Source organism: Centruroides sculpturatus, unplaced genomic scaffold (genome assembly GCF_000671375.1).
Source record: "Centruroides sculpturatus isolate CEXI.00-Female unplaced genomic scaffold, Cexi_2.0 scaffold727, whole genome shotgun sequence".
Classification (NCBI taxonomy): Eukaryota; Metazoa; Arthropoda; class Arachnida; order Scorpiones; family Buthidae; genus Centruroides; species Centruroides sculpturatus.
In genome coordinates this window covers 19,851-39,820 of record NW_019385161.1, presented here as the reverse complement: position 1 = coordinate 39,820, position 19,970 = coordinate 19,851, and the positions used below count along the sequence as shown (strand labels likewise).

Genomic DNA, 19,970 nt, shown 5'->3' with positions numbered 1-19,970 from the left:
TTCTATGGCCTTTATATATTATATCAACAATATGATGAGAATTTAAATATGAAAAAAATAATTTAAATAATTTAAAAAGATATTTAAATTTTAGAGATAANCCTGTTTATATAGTTATGATGATTAACCTCAATTATCTTGGATAAGTATGAAATTCTTTGGCAGTAACATGTAAATATGTATTATAGCTGCTATCAAAACTGTTCTGTTGCTATTTTTTTTGATATAATAAAATTGTAAGAATAAATATAATAATAAGTAAATCAGATTTGTCAGATATATATCAATACATTTTAACTTTTTAAATTTTAAGAAGTTAAGGTATAGTAACATAAAATAAGCTGTTAAAATATGACACTTAGTAGAATAAAATTCTTGCATTTCTTATAAAAATAAATAAATAAAATATGCATGTGTGGTTCCTGCACTTCATTCTTCTTTTGATGATGTCTGATGACCTTTGAGCTCAAGTAGTGACTGGTCTGAGTACCTCACTTTTTTCACCACATGTCAGAAAATAATGTCATATTGCATGGATATGGAGAGAAAGTGACAATGCTCAGTTATTGCCAAGACAGAAACTCATTTATTTTGGAAGATCCATTTGCAAGTATTTATTAGCATTTTTTAAGGGAAGAGCTGTAACAACAGGAGGCTATGAAGTGGCTAAGCTCTCTTGGTTAGTCAGCAGTGCACATATGCAGTATATATATGTTTTTGCTTTCATCACATAAATTTAGATTACTGTTAAGTTTTTTTCACTTGAACTAGCCTTGTGCTAGCTGGAAAAGGGAAAAATACCAGTTACAATTTTTTCAGTTTTTCTCTGTAGCTCCCAATGATTTATTCCTGCCTTTGGGTACAATTTAGAAAGATGATTCATTGAGGTTTAACTGTTTACAGTATATAGATCTGTTGTAGAAAATTTGAATGAATTCTTTTGAAACATGTATAGAGAGCAACAAACATAAAATAGAAAGAGTTATTTTGAATAACAACCTTGCCTTCAACTGTATACATACAGATTGTGAAAAACACAATCTCTATATTACATACAAACACACAATCATATGGTTTTCAGAATACTGCGTAATGACAAGGAACCAATGATTTCTCTTGTAAGTTTGGCATTTATTCAATATCTATGTGTGACAACTATACACAAGCAGATTTGACATGTGGAAGCCAGGAATCTCAACTTTAGAATGAAGGAACACAAATGGGTTGTAAGAAATGGTATAATCAGTATTGCTCTTTTTGTTTAAGCAGCAGAGCCTGATGTAGAGGTACTGTGGGAAGATTTCAAGATCACAACTAGTAACCATCTTATATAATCTAAAGTATTTGGAAGTTCTTGAAGTTTATAAAACAAATTGAGTGCAAGGTTGCATTAACCTTTGTGATGTGGACTCATTTTCCACCATATGGAAATCTTCATATGAATTATAACCATAAAAACTGACTTGCTGCTAGTTTGTTTTGCTTATATTTTATTTTAATTTTATCCAGTTTATAAATAATATGTGATTTTTGTAATTTTATGATTTAAAATTTATAGTCATATGGTTTTGTACTCATTTGTGTTATTTAAAATTTTGAACTGCCTATATATTTGACTACTCTGTTTATTGTTTTTTATACATTGTAAGCAACTGAAGCAGTTCTATCAAAGGGATCTAAACATTTTTGATTTTTTAAATTTTTGCTGGAATTTATTATGTGTTTTTAATTGACTTAATTCTCCAGTTGTGGTTGTTTTTTTGAGGCACTACTTATGATGCAGTTATAATATAATCTTATCATCATGATTTTTCTGGGACCTAACTTTTGCATGTTGTATAGGTTGATTCAGTAATATAAACTTAAACATGATGATAAAATATAAACTGTACAGAAATACTGCACTATGGCTGAAACAAGAGAAAAATTAATTACAATTTTACAAAAAAACTTTATATTCAAATATAGTTTTTAGAATTGCATCATAATGTACAGTACAAAAATTATGAGATGACAAAGTTTTACCAAAATAATTTTCCTTTAATTAAAGCATTGCAAGAAATGAAAATGTGAAATACACCAAACTGTAAACTTTTTACTTTTTACTACAACTACAAACTTTTTTATAAAAAGCACAATAATTCATTACCAGAGACAGCATTAGTTTAAAGAATTGCAATGTGTATGTAGTATAGTATTAAAGCAAAAAATTTGCTTTGTTAAGGTAATTCTAAGAGTTCCATTTACAAAAAACATTCGTATATTAATTATTATACTTGTAATTAAAAGCTTTCTTCTTGAAACTAAATAAGTAAGTTTTGCCCATCTGTACCAATAATTCAGTACCAATAGATTCATCCAGTTCTAGTAACTGATCCTGAAAACCAAATTTTTCACATATCAATTTAAATTTGGCTCCCCAAGCCAAATTATAGTTGTAAAATTATGTAAAGAAGTGGATAGCCCAGGCATGGCCAACATATGGCCCGTTTAATGAATTTATGTGGTCTGCGATTAATCTTTCAATATTAGCTACTCAAGTCTGAATAGCTCAATGAAAAATTCTGGCACCTAAAAAAAAATAAAAAAAACTCACTGCGCATTTAGAGTTAACTCACCATTACAAATCTCTTAGGTACAGCATAGAGTATTGATAATGCATGATAATGTGAAAAATGTATCTGTAATCTCTATATACAATTTAGTCTCTACAAGGTGACACCACAATGAGATCTCGCACCATCTCAAAATCTTGCTAGGGCAGCCTCTGGTTCGGCCTGGGGGCAAAAACTGTTGGCCACTCCTGGGATAGCCACATGCTTTTCTTACTAAATCATTTTTGGGCTGTTTACAAAACCAGCACAAAAATGGATTTTATAACATTAAAAACCAGTGGTAATCTCTGAAACTCCAGATATACCAAATAAGAGGAGGGTTCATCTTTTAATTGAGTGAAGCTGTTTGATAAAATCTAACTGAATTCTGTTTTCTTTCTCTGTCCATTCAAATCCCCACACTTATCATCTGTATAATATCAGAGTTGGAATTAATGCCTCAAATAGCTTTAATTTATCAGACCAATGAACCAGTTTACTAGACTTGCAAACTTGGAGCAATTTTTCAGTAGGAAATGTTGCTCTATTTTTAAGTTATTCCATAAAAATCTTAGAATGTTGAATCCTAGACATGTAATTAGACAAAAACAGAGATCATTTTTTGTAAATTCATAGGGGAGTCTGTTAAGACCACAAAATCATCTGTATAGGACTGTCACTTGATTTCTGTTTTATCCATATTTATCCAAAGTATCTGGTGTAATAAATTTTCTAGCAAACTCAAATATAAATTAAACAAGACTGGGCTCGGCAGAAACCAGCCTAACACTTTTTAGCATATAAAAAAACCTTGATAATTTAACATTTACAGAAACAAAAGCTTCAGAATTAGTGTATAATTGAACCAGGCAATTCACAAATTTATAACTTCGATCTTTAAGATTTGTTAAATAGAGATATCTCATATACTTTTTGATGTACCTGTATTTAATGAATTAAAAGCAGCATGTTAATCTACAAAAAAAAAAAGCAAAAAGCTTTCCTTATTTTTTTTCTAATTCAGAAATCCTTCCTATAATTTTGTGGTAAATTTCAAGAACCTTTTTTTTTTCTAAGTTGAAAAATTTGCAAAATTTTTTATTTAGGTGGGAGAATATTTACCATCTTTTTAAAGATCTTATTAAATATAACAACTAAATAATTGACTAGCTGAGGTGTATATTTATAAAACTACATATACACCATAAGTACCTGGGATTGATCCATCCTGTATAGATGATGATGATGATGATGATGCCAATTTAACCTCAAATTTTGGATTTAGAAATAAATTCAAAATATTATAGTATCAGTTAACACAAGAATTATACACTTCTAAATGAGGAAAATATTGTAAGGGTTGGAAAAATTTTAGAAAAAGTCACCCAGTCTAGCTGAGGCATGGGACTATCTATTCCTTGATTTTGAAAAAGTAATCTTCCAAAATTGTCTATTTGCAATCGAATTTCAGAAGATTGTAGAACGTGCATTGTTGGAATTACCGTTGGGAAAGTTCAAATTTTTTACATCAATCCTGAAGAACATCTATGAATTAGACCGAAAGCGTTAGATAACTATCCAAAATTGTCTATTATTTCTAAAATTAAATTTTTTTGATAAATTTTGAATTTTTCAGAAATTTTCAATGACCATTCTATCATCAGATTTAGCATATCTTGGGGCATTTAAAGCTTTGTTCTTTAAAATGACTAAACTACATTGTAAATACATCAAACCAAGTAAAATTATTAATACAAAATTTAACTTTATTTAAAAAATATTCATCTAATACGTTTAGTATGTAAATCAGCCAATATATCACTAATTAGTGATCTGTTTGATATGCCATTCCACAATTTTATTTAAGAAGTTGTTGTTCTTTCTCCAAAACAATCTTCCATTTAACAATATTAAGATTATTATTTCCATATGAGTTGTCTTTCTTCAGATTTATATCCAATTCAACACAAATATGAAGGTGGTTGCTGTAATTCTTATCCAGTACTGATAAAGAATTGATCTGAGTTAAAACAGTCTATAATAGAACCAACTTCAGGTGTAACATCCTGTACCATTTAAAAAACTTAGCCAAAGTTTTCACAAAAGTTTTTAAAAATTACATCTTCTATTGGTTATTAACCACATTCCAAACACTTCCATTTGACTGATGCCATCACTATCTTGCCATGTAAAGTTTGCTTGAAATTGAAGGTTCTCTCTATTCTGAAATTAAAGTCATCAATTGGCATAACCACATTTAAATGTTTAACAGCAATTTCAATTTCTGATACCACTACATGAATCTTTTCTTAAATGTATAAAACAACTTAAAAATTTTTTTATTATGCTTTCCTGTAGCATCTTTATAGATTTATATAACATAATAATATGCACTTTGGAACTACAGTTAGTTCGTTTAACTCGAAAGTAACTATAACAGAAATTTTCATTTACACCTCTGTGTTTTGGGAAAGGAAGACGAGTTTAATGTTAACAATAAACTCTAGAATTAATGTAGACTCAACATGACTTAAGCTTGTTAGAAATTTGGGCAGAGTACTTTAATTTAACTTACTTAAACGTCTCGAGTTTTCTATTGATTTATGACTATATCTTCTTAATAATTTACTTTCTAACGTTTTAAAGATGGTTCCTTCCGCTTCTTTTCTGTTATTTTTATAGTTTAGATATTATTTTTTTAACGTATTTTATGTAATTTACTCTCTTTTAACTCGTAATTTTGAAACACTTTACCTATCTTCCAGCTCTCTTCTCTTCAATTTTAATTCAAATATTTATGTCTATTGTTGTTTATAATTTACTTTTCAACGTTTCTTACTTTTATATATTTACATTTTAATATTTTAAAGAGGAATTCTTTCTAATCTCTGTTTGTAAGATGTTAAAGATTGAATCTATTCTCTCCTCCTCCTCCCTTTCATTTCTTTCAAATTCAACATAAAAAAATAAATATTCCACCTTATCCAAACCGGAAGAGTCGGTCGGATTTCCTGTACGCTGATTTTTAATGTGTTTGTTAAACTAACTAAAGGAAGTACATAAAATAAAGGAGGATCTAAATTCTACAGAAAGAGCTGAAACTTCCTCGAATCTACGTGACTAATGGGAAGTTAACATTCGGAATTTAAAGGGCATTTCTCTAAAATTTTTTATACGTGTGATTAATTAGAAAACTAGGATTATTTTAAGGATTTACAGTTATCTAAAAAACATAATTTTCAGCTTCTAGATGACTGTAAAGCTCCAAAAAATCATAATTTTTCCTAATAATAGGTCTTAAAATGCATAAAATTAATATAAATGTAGCATATTTATGATTATAAAATGTGTATAAACTTCTTAGAAGCATATATTTCTTTATAATTATTACGAAATAAACTTCTAGAAAACTTATATAGGCCTACATCGTGCTGTAACATCATATAATCATTAATTTATACGTTTTAAGACCTATTAAAACACAGTTTTTTTAGTTTTTTAGATGAATGTCAGCTTGTACAAAAATCAATTTTTATAGAATCTACACATTAATAAATCCTGGAAGAATGTATTTTAATGTAGAAGCTCAAAAGGGAAGTATACACTTCCCTTTTAAATAACACGTAAATTATTTTAATACAATTTTATTTCTATTATCATGAAACATTTTATATGTAACTTTATAAATATTCAAAGTTTCTAAATGATGGAGTACAAATTCGTGTATTTTTAATTAGGTCAAAGGTCAATATTTCGTATTTTAGGAGTAATTTAATTAAAGAATGACTTATATCAATAATACTATAAATATATACAGTTTACATTCTACTGAAGGTATTTAAACTGAAAAATCTTGTTATTTTTTAATAGAAAAAAAAACCTTACAATTTTGATTTTTCTAGTTCGATAGAATGATAAACAGTTTTAAATTTAAGAATTGGATTAAATAACGTGACGCCATCTGTAAGATTTAGTTATAACTATCTTACAATTGTCCTCCTCCTTCTCCTCCTCCCTCTTTTAAATCGTGCTACGAATGTACATAATTGTCATTTAACCGGTTATAAAGTTGCAAAATCTTCTCTTTGCACGATTAACAGATGAGAAGATGACGATTCGGTCCCTTAAAAGTCATACTTTTCTTATAAATTAGGTCAATGGGGAGAGTGAAAGTGGTTACGAACGACTTTCCACTTACTTATGTGTCAGCTATCAACCATTCGTTAAAGAATATTCTGTCATAAATTAGGTATGAAAACTGTCACAACACATTTAATAAGCCGAATTATCATATTTTTTTATGATAAAGATCAAAATTTTCGCCTTAAAAATGATCATTTTAATCTATATTTTCCTTGACCTCGACGAGTTGAACTTGACCCTTACGTAAAAACACCTGCTTTAAAAGTAGTTAAGATTCATAAAACGACTGTTATAAAGGTAGAAAAATAAAAATATTTCACGTAATTTTTAATACTTAATATAATTTTATATATTTATAAATAAATATTTAAAAATTCGAATTGTTTAGATAAGTCGATAAACAATTCATTTTTTAACTGTCCTAAATAAAAGAATGTTAATTTTCCTATGACACATAAGCACAATACATAACATTATAACATTAGTCATAATAATCAACCGAATTAACGCATTAAATTGTTTATTGCGGCTTCCTCGTGTATTTTTAACGCAGGAAAAAGTTCGAGAGGGTGTCTATATAGAAATATACGTCACGATTCTTATACAAATTCGTGAGGATTCGAGTGAGAAAGTAAATAGGAAAATTTAATGGTGAGGGAGATACGTCGCTTATCCCTCTAGGATACATATTTACCAACAAATGGAGGGTCTCTTACCCCTCTAGGATCCATATTTACCAAGAAATGAAGGGTCTCTTACCCCTCTAGGATCCATATTTACCAAGAAATTACATCAATCTTGGTAACTATCAATAATCAAATTATCAAAAATTGCACCATTTGAAATAATTCTGAGGTGTGTTAAGTTTAATGTCGAAAATGATAACTGCACACTAGAAACCAGAATATATTATAATATAATTAATATATAACGTTATGTTTCCTCCATTTGTTGGTAAATATGAATTCTAGAGGGGTAAGAGACCCTTCATTTGTTGGTAAATATGGATCCTAGAGGGGTAAGAGACCCTCCATTTGTTGGTTTTTCTCTCAAGATAATAGTTTCTATTAAAAGTGTTCATAGAAAATAATTAAACCTTTATCTTTTTAAAAATTTTACATGATTTTAATGATAATTTTATACATGATATTTCTTTAAACACAACTAGGATCCATATTTACCAACAAATGGAGGGTCTCTTACCCCTCTAAGAGCCATATTTATCAACAAATTATATCAATCTTGGTAACTATCAATAATCAAATTATCAAAAATTGCACCATTTGAAATAATTCTGAGGTGTGTTAAGTTTAATGTCGAAAATGATAACTGCACACTAGAAACCAGAATATATTATAATATAATTAATATATAACGTTATGTTTCCTCCATTTGTTGGTAAATATGAATTCTAGAGGGGTAAGAGACCCTTCATTTGTTGGTAAATATGGATCCTAGAGGGGTAAGAGACCCTCCATTTGTTGGTTTTTCTCTCAAGATAATAGTTTCTATTAAAAGTGTTCATAGAAAATAATTAAACCTTTATCTTTTTAAAAATTTTACATGATTTTAATGATAATTTTATACATGATATTTCTTTAAACACAACTAGGATCCATATTTACCAACAAATGGAGGGTCTCTTACCCCTCTAAGAGCCATATTTATCAACAAATTATATCAATCTTGGTAACTATCAATAATCAAATTATCAAAAATTGCACCATTTGAAATAATTCTGAGGTGTGTTAAGTTTAATGTCGAAAATGATAACTGCACACTAGAAACCAGAATATATTATAATATAATTAATATATAACGTTATGTTTCCTCCATTTGTTGGTAAATATGAATTCTAGAGGGGTAAGAGACCCTTCATTTGTTGGTAAATATGGATCCTAGAGGGGTAAGAGACCCTCCATTTGTTGGTTTTTCTCTCAAGATAATAGTTTCTATTAAAAGTGTTCATAGAAAATAATTAAACCTTTATCTTTTTAAAAATTTTACATGATTTTAATGATAATTTTATACATGATATTTCTTTAAACACAACTAGGATCCATATTTACCAACAAATGGAGGGTCTCTTACCCCTCTAAGAGCCATATTTATCAACAAATTATATCAATCTTGGTAACTATCAATAATCAAATTATCAAAAATTGCACCATTTGAAATAATTCTGAGGTGTGTTAAGTTTAATGTCGAAAATGATAACTGCACACTAGAAACCAGAATATATTATAATATAATTAATATATAACGTTATGTTTCCTCCATTTGTTGGTAAATATGAATTCTAGAGGGGTAAGAGACCCTTCATTTGTTGGTAAATATGGATCCTAGAGGGGTAAGAGACCCTCCATTTGTTGGTTTTTCTCTCAAGATAATAGTTTCTATTAAAAGTGTTCATAGAAAATAATTAAACCTTTATCTTTTTAAAAATTTTACATGATTTTAATGATAATTTTATACATGATATTTCTTTAAACACAACTAGGATCCATATTTACCAACAAATGGAGGGTCTCTTACCCCTCTAAGAGCCATATTTATCAACAAATTATATCAATCTTGGTAACTATCAATAATCAAATTATCAAAAATTGCACCATTTGAAATAATTCTGAGGTGTGTTAAGTTTAATGTCGAAAATGATAACTGCACACTAGAAACCAGAATATATTATAATATAATTAATATATAACGTTATGTTTCCTCCATTTGTTGGTAAATATGAATTCTAGAGGGGTAAGAGACCCTTCATTTGTTGGTAAATATGGATCCTAGAGGGGTAAGAGACCCTCCATTTGTTGGTTTTTCTCTCAAGATAATAGTTTCTATTAAAAGTGTTCATAGAAAATAATTAAACCTTTATCTTTTTAAAAATTTTACATGATTTTAATGATAATTTTATACATGATATTTCTTTAAACACAACTAGGATCCATATTTACCAACAAATGGAGGGTCTCTTACCCCTCTAAGAGCCATATTTATCAACAAATTATATCAATCTTGGTAACTATCAATAATCAAATTATCAAAAATTGCACCATTTGAAATAATTCTGAGGTGTGTTAAGTTTAATGTCGAAAATGATAACTGCACACTAGAAACCAGAATATATTATAATATAATTAATATATAACGTTATGTTTCCTCCATTTGTTGGTAAATATGAATTCTAGAGGGGTAAGAGACCCTTCATTTGTTGGTAAATATGGATCCTAGAGGGGTAAGAGACCCTCCATTTGTTGGTTTTTCTCTCAAGATAATAGTTTCTATTAAAAGTGTTCATAGAAAATAATTAAACCTTTATCTTTTTAAAAATTTTACATGATTTTAATGATAATTTTATACATGATATTTCTTTAAACACAACTAGGATCCATATTTACCAACAAATGGAGGGTCTCTTACCCCTCTAAGAGCCATATTTATCAACAAATTATATCAATCTTGGTAACTATCAATAATCAAATTATCAAAAATTGCACCATTTGAAATAATTCTGAGGTGTGTTAAGTTTAATGTCGAAAATGATAACTGCACACTAGAAACCAGAATATATTATAATATAATTAATATATAACGTTATGTTTCCTCCATTTGTTGGTAAATATGAATTCTAGAGGGGTAAGAGACCCTTCATTTGTTGGTAAATATGGATCCTAGAGGGGTAAGAGACCCTCCATTTGTTGGTTTTTCTCTCAAGATAATAGTTTCTATTAAAAGTGTTCATAGAAAATAATTAAACCTTTATCTTTTTAAAAATTTTACATGATTTTAATGATAATTTTATACATGATATTTCTTTAAACACAACTAGGATCCATATTTACCAACAAATGGAGGGTCTCTTACCCCTCTAAGAGCCATATTTATCAACAAATTATATCAATCTTGGTAACTATCAATAATCAAATTATCAAAAATTGCACCATTTGAAATAATTCTGAGGTGTGTTAAGTTTAATGTCGAAAATGATAACTGCACACTAGAAACCAGAATATATTATAATATAATTAATATATAACGTTATGTTTCCTCCATTTGTTGGTAAATATGAATTCTAGAGGGGTAAGAGACCCTTCATTTGTTGGTAAATATGGATCCTAGAGGGGTAAGAGACCCTCCATTTGTTGGTTTTTCTCTCAAGATAATAGTTTCTATTAAAAGTGTTCATAGAAAATAATTAAACCTTTATCTTTTTAAAAATTTTACATGATTTTAATGATAATTTTATACATGATATTTCTTTAAACACAACTAGGATCCATATTTACCAACAAATGGAGGGTCTCTTACCCCTCTAAGAGCCATATTTATCAACAAATTATATCAATCTTGGTAACTATCAATAATCAAATTATCAAAAATTGCACCATTTGAAATAATTCTGAGGTGTGTTAAGTTTAATGTCGAAAATGATAACTGCACACTAGAAACCAGAATATATTATAATATAATTAATATATAACGTTATGTTTCCTCCATTTGTTGGTAAATATGAATTCTAGAGGGGTAAGAGACCCTTCATTTGTTGGTAAATATGGATCCTAGAGGGGTAAGAGACCCTCCATTTGTTGGTTTTTCTCTCAAGATAATAGTTTCTATTAAAAGTGTTCATAGAAAATAATTAAACCTTTATCTTTTTAAAAATTTTACATGATTTTAATGATAATTTTATACATGATATTTCTTTAAACACAACTAGGATCCATATTTACCAACAAATGGAGGGTCTCTTACCCCTCTAAGAGCCATATTTATCAACAAATTATATCAATCTTGGTAACTATCAATAATCAAATTATCAAAAATTGCACCATTTGAAATAATTCTGAGGTGTGTTAAGTTTAATGTCGAAAATGATAACTGCACACTAGAAACCAGAATATATTATAATATAATTAATATATAACGTTATGTTTCCTCCATTTGTTGGTAAATATGAATTCTAGAGGGGTAAGAGACCCTTCATTTGTTGGTAAATATGGATCCTAGAGGGGTAAGAGACCCTCCATTTGTTGGTTTTTCTCTCAAGATAATAGTTTCTATTAAAAGTGTTCATAGAAAATAATTAAACCTTTATCTTTTTAAAAATTTTACATGATTTTAATGATAATTTTATACATGATATTTCTTTAAACACAACTAGGATCCATATTTACCAACAAATGGAGGGTCTCTTACCCCTCTAAGAGCCATATTTATCAACAAATTATATCAATCTTGGTAACTATCAATAATCAAATTATCAAAAATTGCACCATTTGAAATAATTCTGAGGTGTGTTAAGTTTAATGTCGAAAATGATAACTGCACACTAGAAACCAGAATATATTATAATATAATTAATATATAACGTTATGTTTCCTCCATTTGTTGGTAAATATGAATTCTAGAGGGGTAAGAGACCCTTCATTTGTTGGTAAATATGGATCCTAGAGGGGTAAGAGACCCTCCATTTGTTGGTTTTTCTCTCAAGATAATAGTTTCTATTAAAAGTGTTCATAGAAAATAATTAAACCTTTATCTTTTTAAAAATTTTACATGATTTTAATGATAATTTTATACATGATATTTCTTTAAACACAACTAGGATCCATATTTACCAACAAATGGAGGGTCTCTTACCCCTCTAAGAGCCATATTTATCAACAAATTATATCAATCTTGGTAACTATCAATAATCAAATTATCAAAAATTGCACCATTTGAAATAATTCTGAGGTGTGTTAAGTTTAATGTCGAAAATGATAACTGCACACTAGAAACCAGAATATATTATAATATAATTAATATATAACGTTATGTTTCCTCCATTTGTTGGTAAATATGAATTCTAGAGGGGTAAGAGACCCTTCATTTGTTGGTAAATATGGATCCTAGAGGGGTAAGAGACCCTCCATTTGTTGGTTTTTCTCTCAAGATAATAGTTTCTATTAAAAGTGTTCATAGAAAATAATTAAACCTTTATCTTTTTAAAAATTTTACATGATTTTAATGATAATTTTATACATGATATTTCTTTAAACACAACTAGGATCCATATTTACCAACAAATGGAGGGTCTCTTACCCCTCTAAGAGCCATATTTATCAACAAATTATATCAATCTTGGTAACTATCAATAATCAAATTATCAAAAATTGCACCATTTGAAATAATTCTGAGGTGTGTTAAGTTTAATGTCGAAAATGATAACTGCACACTAGAAACCAGAATATATTATAATATAATTAATATATANAAATATAGAGAAGAATGTATTAAAAATATAAAATGATATATTGATACGAAACGTTATATGTTGTAATTTCCATTCTGACAGGAGAAATTAAAGATTTTTGTATTAAGTGGGCGTTTCTGTCAAGCGAATGTTAAATTTACTTTTTTGTTTTTCTTTCAGGAAAATGTAACTGGAGTAATTGTGATTGACAGTAAAGGAGAAGTGAAGCATGAAGGAATAACATTAACTGCTGAAGGTTCTGTAACTATGCAACTGAGTGCGAAGAATGTTGGCATTCTCGAAGCTTTCTACAGTTCTGTCAAGGTAGATAAGTGAATATCATTGAACAGGTGCTTTACAGTACGTTTACATTTAATTTACATTGACACTGAAGTTTTAGCTGGCGCATGAGCTTTCTCTTATATGGGAAGTAGGATCTGTCGTTGAAAAAACAATAAGCAATTTTAACAATCAGCAATACATTCCATAAATTTATAATATTGAATGCGTCATTATTATTGTTGCCACTGATATGTCACTGAATTGGCACATTTACATTTAATTTACATCTTATTTTACTTATAAGAACATGCTGCATGACATGATATTATAAGTGAAGTAGGAGGTGTTTCAAAAATGAGAAAGAATTTTTCACTTAAAGAGCATGTACGTAAATACACGTGCATGTGCTCTTCTATGTGAAAATTGCTTGTTTGTGCAAAATAGCCAAAAGTAACTTCTTCTGATAGTTTTATTTATTGATTTTTAGGTTAAAGTATACCTAGGTAACCCCAATGGTGGCGGTTAGGTTAGATTAACTATATTTTTCGTAGACTTTTTTTTTTTAAATTTTGTTCAAGAACTGTCGTGAATCAATAACTAGTGACGTTAAGCACTTGGCAGCCTGCTGGTGGCTTCCCTCTGGGAGGAGTCTGTTGGGACCATAAACAGTCAGAAGCGCTGTCATTTGGGTTACTTAGGTATACTTTGACCGATTTTTAATATTTAATTAAACAACTACATTATCAAAATTGCTCTTTGTAAACAAGAATACGATTAGGGCGTTTGCCACATTAATTTAAATAATTGACAAGTTTAAAATCATTTTTATGTTTTACTAGCTTACCCGTCGCGTATTGCTGTGATTTCAGAAGAAACGAAATTCAAGTTTCGTTATGATAAAATTAAATTTACATTTTATCATTTCTATTGAAACTTAGTATTATATTATTATTATTCATTTTAATTGGGAAAATATTTCAAAGTGTCGTTTCAATTCTATTTATTTATTGGAGTTCTTGTGGATACACGATATTTTTTGTTTTTTCTGTCTGATGCGTACAAGAATAAATCAGAAGGTTTTCTGATGCATGAACAGGCCACATACAGTTGTACTGTAGATGTGAGAAGCACGGATTCTTTAAATTTAGCCTACATAAACACAGAAATTGTTAGAACTGCAATATTCCTCATTTTTATATATATTTTTTAAACCCTTTATAATTTTGATTATTTAATTGCTCCTTCCTCTTTTCCTTGGCATGTTGTGAAATTTCTGATAATTGGATAATAAACCGTTTTATTGTAATTTGTCTTTTTAAATTATTTTATATAGATTTAATTGGAAACATTTAACATAAATCATAATAAGCTTTCATTTTTGAAGTAATTATCATGCTTTGAACGTACATTGCATGTTACATTCGCGCTTAGTTTTATTTTATAAAATCAANACCAACAAATGGAGGGTCTCTTACCCCTCTAGGATCCATATTTACCAAGAAATGAAGGGTCTCTTACCCCTCTAGGATCCATATTTACCAAGAAATTACATCAATCTTGGTAACTATCAATAATCAAATTATCAAAAATTGCACCATTTGAAATAATTCTGAGGTGTGTTAAGTTTAATGTCGAAAATGATAACTGCACACTAGAAACCAGAATATATTATAATATAATTAATATATAACGTTATGTATACCTTCGGGGTAGGACCCGAGGAGACGGAAGTAGTAATTTCTTATAACAAACAAACATCCCTTTGGCCTTCAATTTCTAAAGGTGTAATTCGTAAAAAAAAAAAAAAAAAAAATTAAGGTATAACTCTCCTGTGATGGAATAATAATATTTTCGATAAGATCTTCATCAATTAAAGTTTATTATTATTTCCAAAATAAGTTGTAGTTAATAGTGTAAAATTTTGTATAAATTTTACCAATATAAACATTAAAATGTTGGCATTAAATAGTGCAGATTGATGAATGAATCCTGTTTATATAATTCGTTTAATCGAAACAAAAATAAGTTAATAAAATTCCATCAGAAGAACAAAGTCTAACGATTAAGTAATAATTTCTAAGTTTATCGCATATAATTGCTTAATAACGATTAAAATATTGTAATTAGATTTTAAGAAATAAATATAAATTTATTTATTAAAGAACAAAAATTCTAAATAAAAACAAGAGAGAAAGGAGAGAAAGAAATACTTTCTATAGCCGAAGTTATACATCACATGACGTAGCGTAGTATATAATAATAATAATATATATATATATATATTTTGAATTGTAACCAATGGGAAACGTCGAAGAATGACGTAGTCATGCCCATCCCTCTCATACTAGTTATAAAAAGCTGGAGTTAATTTTGCTCGAGCAACTTTACTTCACTTAATTTTAACGGTAACATTTTCAGTTTATAACTTTACCTTTATCTTTATTATTTTTTTTTTTTTTATTTACGTTCGATGGCAATTGCTGGATTATTATTGAATTTAATGAAAGAAAAAGTCGTCACGTAAGTCGAATTTTTTTATTTTTAAATATAATTTACAGAACAAGTATTTATTTCCTTTCCATTTCTTTTATATTAATTAAGTAGTAAAAACATAAGAATTATGCAAAATATGTTCTTGTTCCATTTTCCTATTAAGTTTTGTTACTTTTATACGCTTACAAAATTAGGTTTTCAGTAGAATTTTTAAGGGTTTCTATACTAATTTCCTGTAAGATTATTTATTTTAAACATCCGTCTCCTTTCTACAAAGTGAACTTAACAGGGTATACACTTAACCTCTTTATTGTTTTATATACGAATTTTCCGATATGCCAGGTGTTAACCGTGATTACCGAAGTTAAAGCAGGTGATGAATTATCGGTTGTCCTATATTTACTTACCTAGGCATATAAAACATTACGCAAATAAACTGCTTTCTGCATAGGGAGGGAGGTTAAGTTGTGTTTACTGTATAAATGGCAATTTTATTATTATTATTATTATTATTATTATTATTATTAAACGCTTTGTTCTATTATTTACATACGTGCATAGAGGAAAAAATACTATATATTTATATTTTTAGAACGTAAGCTTATATAGTTTTCGTAAAGAAATTGGGTGGGATGTAAGTCCAGTTTTAGCCATTGTTACCCGCTTGTGACGAATTATTTTTGTGTAGAATGCATTAATTTTAATTAAATTTTTAATTAACTTTATTATAAAAAAATTATAAATGACGGGTTTATTTTTTTTATTATAAAATAAACCAATTTTATCGATTTTTGTATTGACACTGATAACGTTGATATAGCGTATCTTAATGGATTTCTGACAGTTACATCGAATTTATCGTTGCAGTGTCTTTCCAAAAAATTCACTCATCATCAACAGGACCAAGTCCATCGATCCAAGTCTGGACTTCAGCCTGCCAGTACGCAATCCAGCCGTCCATCGATTCTTCCTCTAGCGATGAAGCAGACACCTTCGATCAAGAGTTCTTGTGGCACCCCTTGTCCAAGTGATTGGACATGTAGTCTGTCGCCTGCACCTCAACCTTCCGCACCGAGTCCGGGTTCGGTGTTTTTTAATTCGGAATACAAGAGTGACGTCGTCTTTATGGTAGGAAAACCTCCGAATGTTTGGAGGTTTCCGGCACATTCCTTCATTCTCGCACCAGCTAGTCCATTATTCGAAGCATTTGCCAAAGGTAACTTTCATCTATCGGAAGAGAGCGAAGAATGTTGGATTATCGATATTAACGACGTATCACCAGATGTCTTTCAATCATTACTCAGGTAAGGAAAATCGTAGACTATGGTTACAATTTTTCTATTATAAATCATTACTAAAATTCGAAAATTTTGCACGATTCTAGGTTTATATACGAGCACGAAGTACCTCTTAATTCAGTATCAAGCGCTCTCCAATTACTGCACGCAGCCAATCGATTCGTGATGTACGAGCTTCAAAACCAATGCTTGCATTTTCTTCAGCAGAATATACAAGAGCAAAACGTGTTGGAGATTGCTCAGAATCTGCGATTGTTTCGTGAAAGTTCCGATCTTCACGAAAACGACTTAAACTGGAGGAACGAACTGGTTATGAATTGCTTTCGTTTAATCGACAATAGAGCGGAAAGTATTCTCAGGACAGAAGCGTTCGAAAACCTTCAACAAGAAATGGTTAACGATATTCTCAGCAGAGATACACTTGGAATAAGTTCAGAATTAGTGGCATTCGATGCGGTTACAAAATGGGCTTGCCAGGAGTGCAAACGTCAGAGATTGGAGCTCCGTCCCGAGAATAAACGAGCCGTCCTTTCCAAAACTCTCTACAACGTTCGCTTTTTCCAAATGACAACCGAAGAATTCATGCAAGGACCAGCGCAGTCGGGTCTCCTGAACGAAGACGAGAAAATTGCTATTTTATCGAGAATCAAAGGAGACTCCAGCAAACCACTGCCAGAAACACTCAACAATCCAAAACTAGGAGTCAAGCGCTTCAGAAAACCTCAACGAACGGATTCCACATTAAAGAAACCCAAGAAGTACGACAGTTCACCTATGAGCGAGATATCTTCGGCATCGTCAGTAAAGAGTCCAGAATATATGCATCCAATAAAAGAACCAGGAAAGAAGAATACGGCATGGAAGAAAGTCAAACGAGGAATGAGAGATTTCGTCATCATATTGCTTCAAATTCTGGATTAATTAATTATTTCCAGTATTACTTTTGAAGTTTTACTCATCCATAAATATTAGAATTTTTGTGTAGAATTTCTTAAAGAAAAAAAAATAACAAAAATTACCCATTATCTTTCAATGAATATTTCAAAAGTGTGAAGACCTTTCAATGGGCTTATCATCGTCAATGAATCATCTTATCGTGTACATAGTTTTGATGTGATTTAAAGACTTTATTTCGGTATTATTCGCTTGTACAGTTGTCAAATTTTCATTTTTTTCTAAAGCTTATTGTTATACATTATATTATTTTACGTTTTATTACGTGTTCTTTTTAATAAATGACATTTTGTGAGAGAATCATCATCGTATCCTCGACAAATCCACCGTTTAAAACTCTTGTTTAACAATATATCTAAACATATCTTCTTCGAAAATTTGTCAAATTTTCAAATGTTTTTATCTAGAAAAATAATTTATCTAATGTAATTAAATCAAAAAACCAAAAAAAATTACAAAATATTATTGATTGTAATTGTTAAATTTGATAAATATTCGTGAAAAAAGTGTACTTATTATATACTATAAATAAAATTTCGGCAGAAGATAAACAATAAAATAATTGTTTCTTGTCTACTATTTTCATAATTTATTGATATTAATTTCGTTATCTTCATTGCTGATAACTTTTAATATATTATGTAAACATTACAAGCCATCTTATTGACAAAGTAAATTGATATATATTTTTATCAGGAGTAGAAAAAGAACTGAAACATATTGATTACGTTATCAAAATTAAATTTTAAAAATAAAATTCGATAAAAATAACTTCATTATAAATACTGCAATTAATTTAGTATATTTTTATGTATAAATAATAATTTTACGGACGTATTAACTTAAAAAATGATCAATGCCGAATTTCGGCATTCGGCAATATTAAGCAATTTAAGTTCAATAATGGAGTCCGTTCATACTGTATTAATATTAATTGAATAATTTTATTAAATTTAATCAAAATTTAAACCGTGTAATTACGTAAGTATTGGATGATTTAAATTATACTGCTATAACGTATTATCATATGCAAATTACATATGTCGTATTCATTATATATTTAATTTGCTTTATCGTAAGGGGATAAAATGAATGTTTTAATTATTCTATTGATATAAACACGCGATTGATTATATATTAATTCAAAATTTCTAAATTTTATATAGATTTAATTGGAAACATTTAACATAAATCATAATAAGCTTTCATTTTTGAAGTAATTATCATGCTTTGAACGTACATTGCATGTTACATTCGCGCTTAGTTTTATTTTATAAAATCAACAAAAGTTTTCTACAGTTACATCACACAAATTAAGAAAACTTCGAATTGGATCAAGGAGAATAACTCGTGTTAACTGTTACAAATTTTGTAACAAGTGTTTGTTCGTATATGGAAGCCGAAAAACATTTTGAAGATGTTAAATAAGTCTCTTGACATCGGCTCAAATTTCATTTTTATGTATTACAACATATAATTTAATTAGATTTCATTAGTATTTTAATAAAACCACTGAATACTAATAGGTCGTGTGTTCGCGCCTGACCAATGAGCTGGGAACGTGTAGTTTTCCGGGCTTCCTTCACGTTTGTAACACCTAAATATGTGCTAATTTCGCATAGAAAGTTCTCCCGGGAGGCATCGCTTTTGGTAGATAGCTCAGATGTCGCATTGCCATATACAAATAAACCAAAATGGAAGTTTAGGGGTGAGAATAGACGTACGCTACACCCGCCGATCCGATTGATAATGCTGTAAGTGATGGGTTCTCATGAATAAATGATTTTATTTTACGTATTCAAGTTATTATTATTATTATTATACTTTGCGATGCTAATATTTTTAAACTATTAATATTAAAAAGAAATTTTTTTCAAAAAATTAAAAATTTTTATATTACTTATTTATTTTAAAATTATATTTAAAAATAATTACGAACTTTTATTAATTTATTTTATAAAATTGGGC

General features: G+C 28.9%; 1 protein-coding gene across 1 annotated transcript; it reads left to right on the top strand.

Moving 5' to 3' along the window:
• Positions 1-15,723: 15,723 nt before the first annotated feature.
• Positions 15,724-18,095, top strand: LOC111635622 (BTB/POZ domain-containing protein 2-like). Its single transcript, XM_023380638.1, has 3 exons — positions 15,724-15,777; positions 16,618-17,054; positions 17,135-18,095. The coding sequence occupies exons 2-3, from the start codon at positions 16,729-16,731 to the stop codon at positions 17,967-17,969; spliced, it is 1,161 nt and encodes a 386-aa protein (XP_023236406.1). The 5' UTR covers positions 15,724-15,777; positions 16,618-16,728; the 3' UTR covers positions 17,970-18,095.
• The last annotated feature ends 1,875 nt before the right edge of the window (positions 18,096-19,970 follow it).

Coding starts and splice junctions, on each gene's coding strand:
- LOC111635622 (XM_023380638.1), top strand. CDS start 16,729: ATGAAGCAGACACCTTCGATCAAGAGTTCTTGTGGCACCCCTTGTCCA. Junction 17,055..17,134: donor GTCTTTCAATCATTACTCAG/GTAAGGAAAATC, acceptor GCACGATTCTAG/GTTTATATACGAGCACGAAG.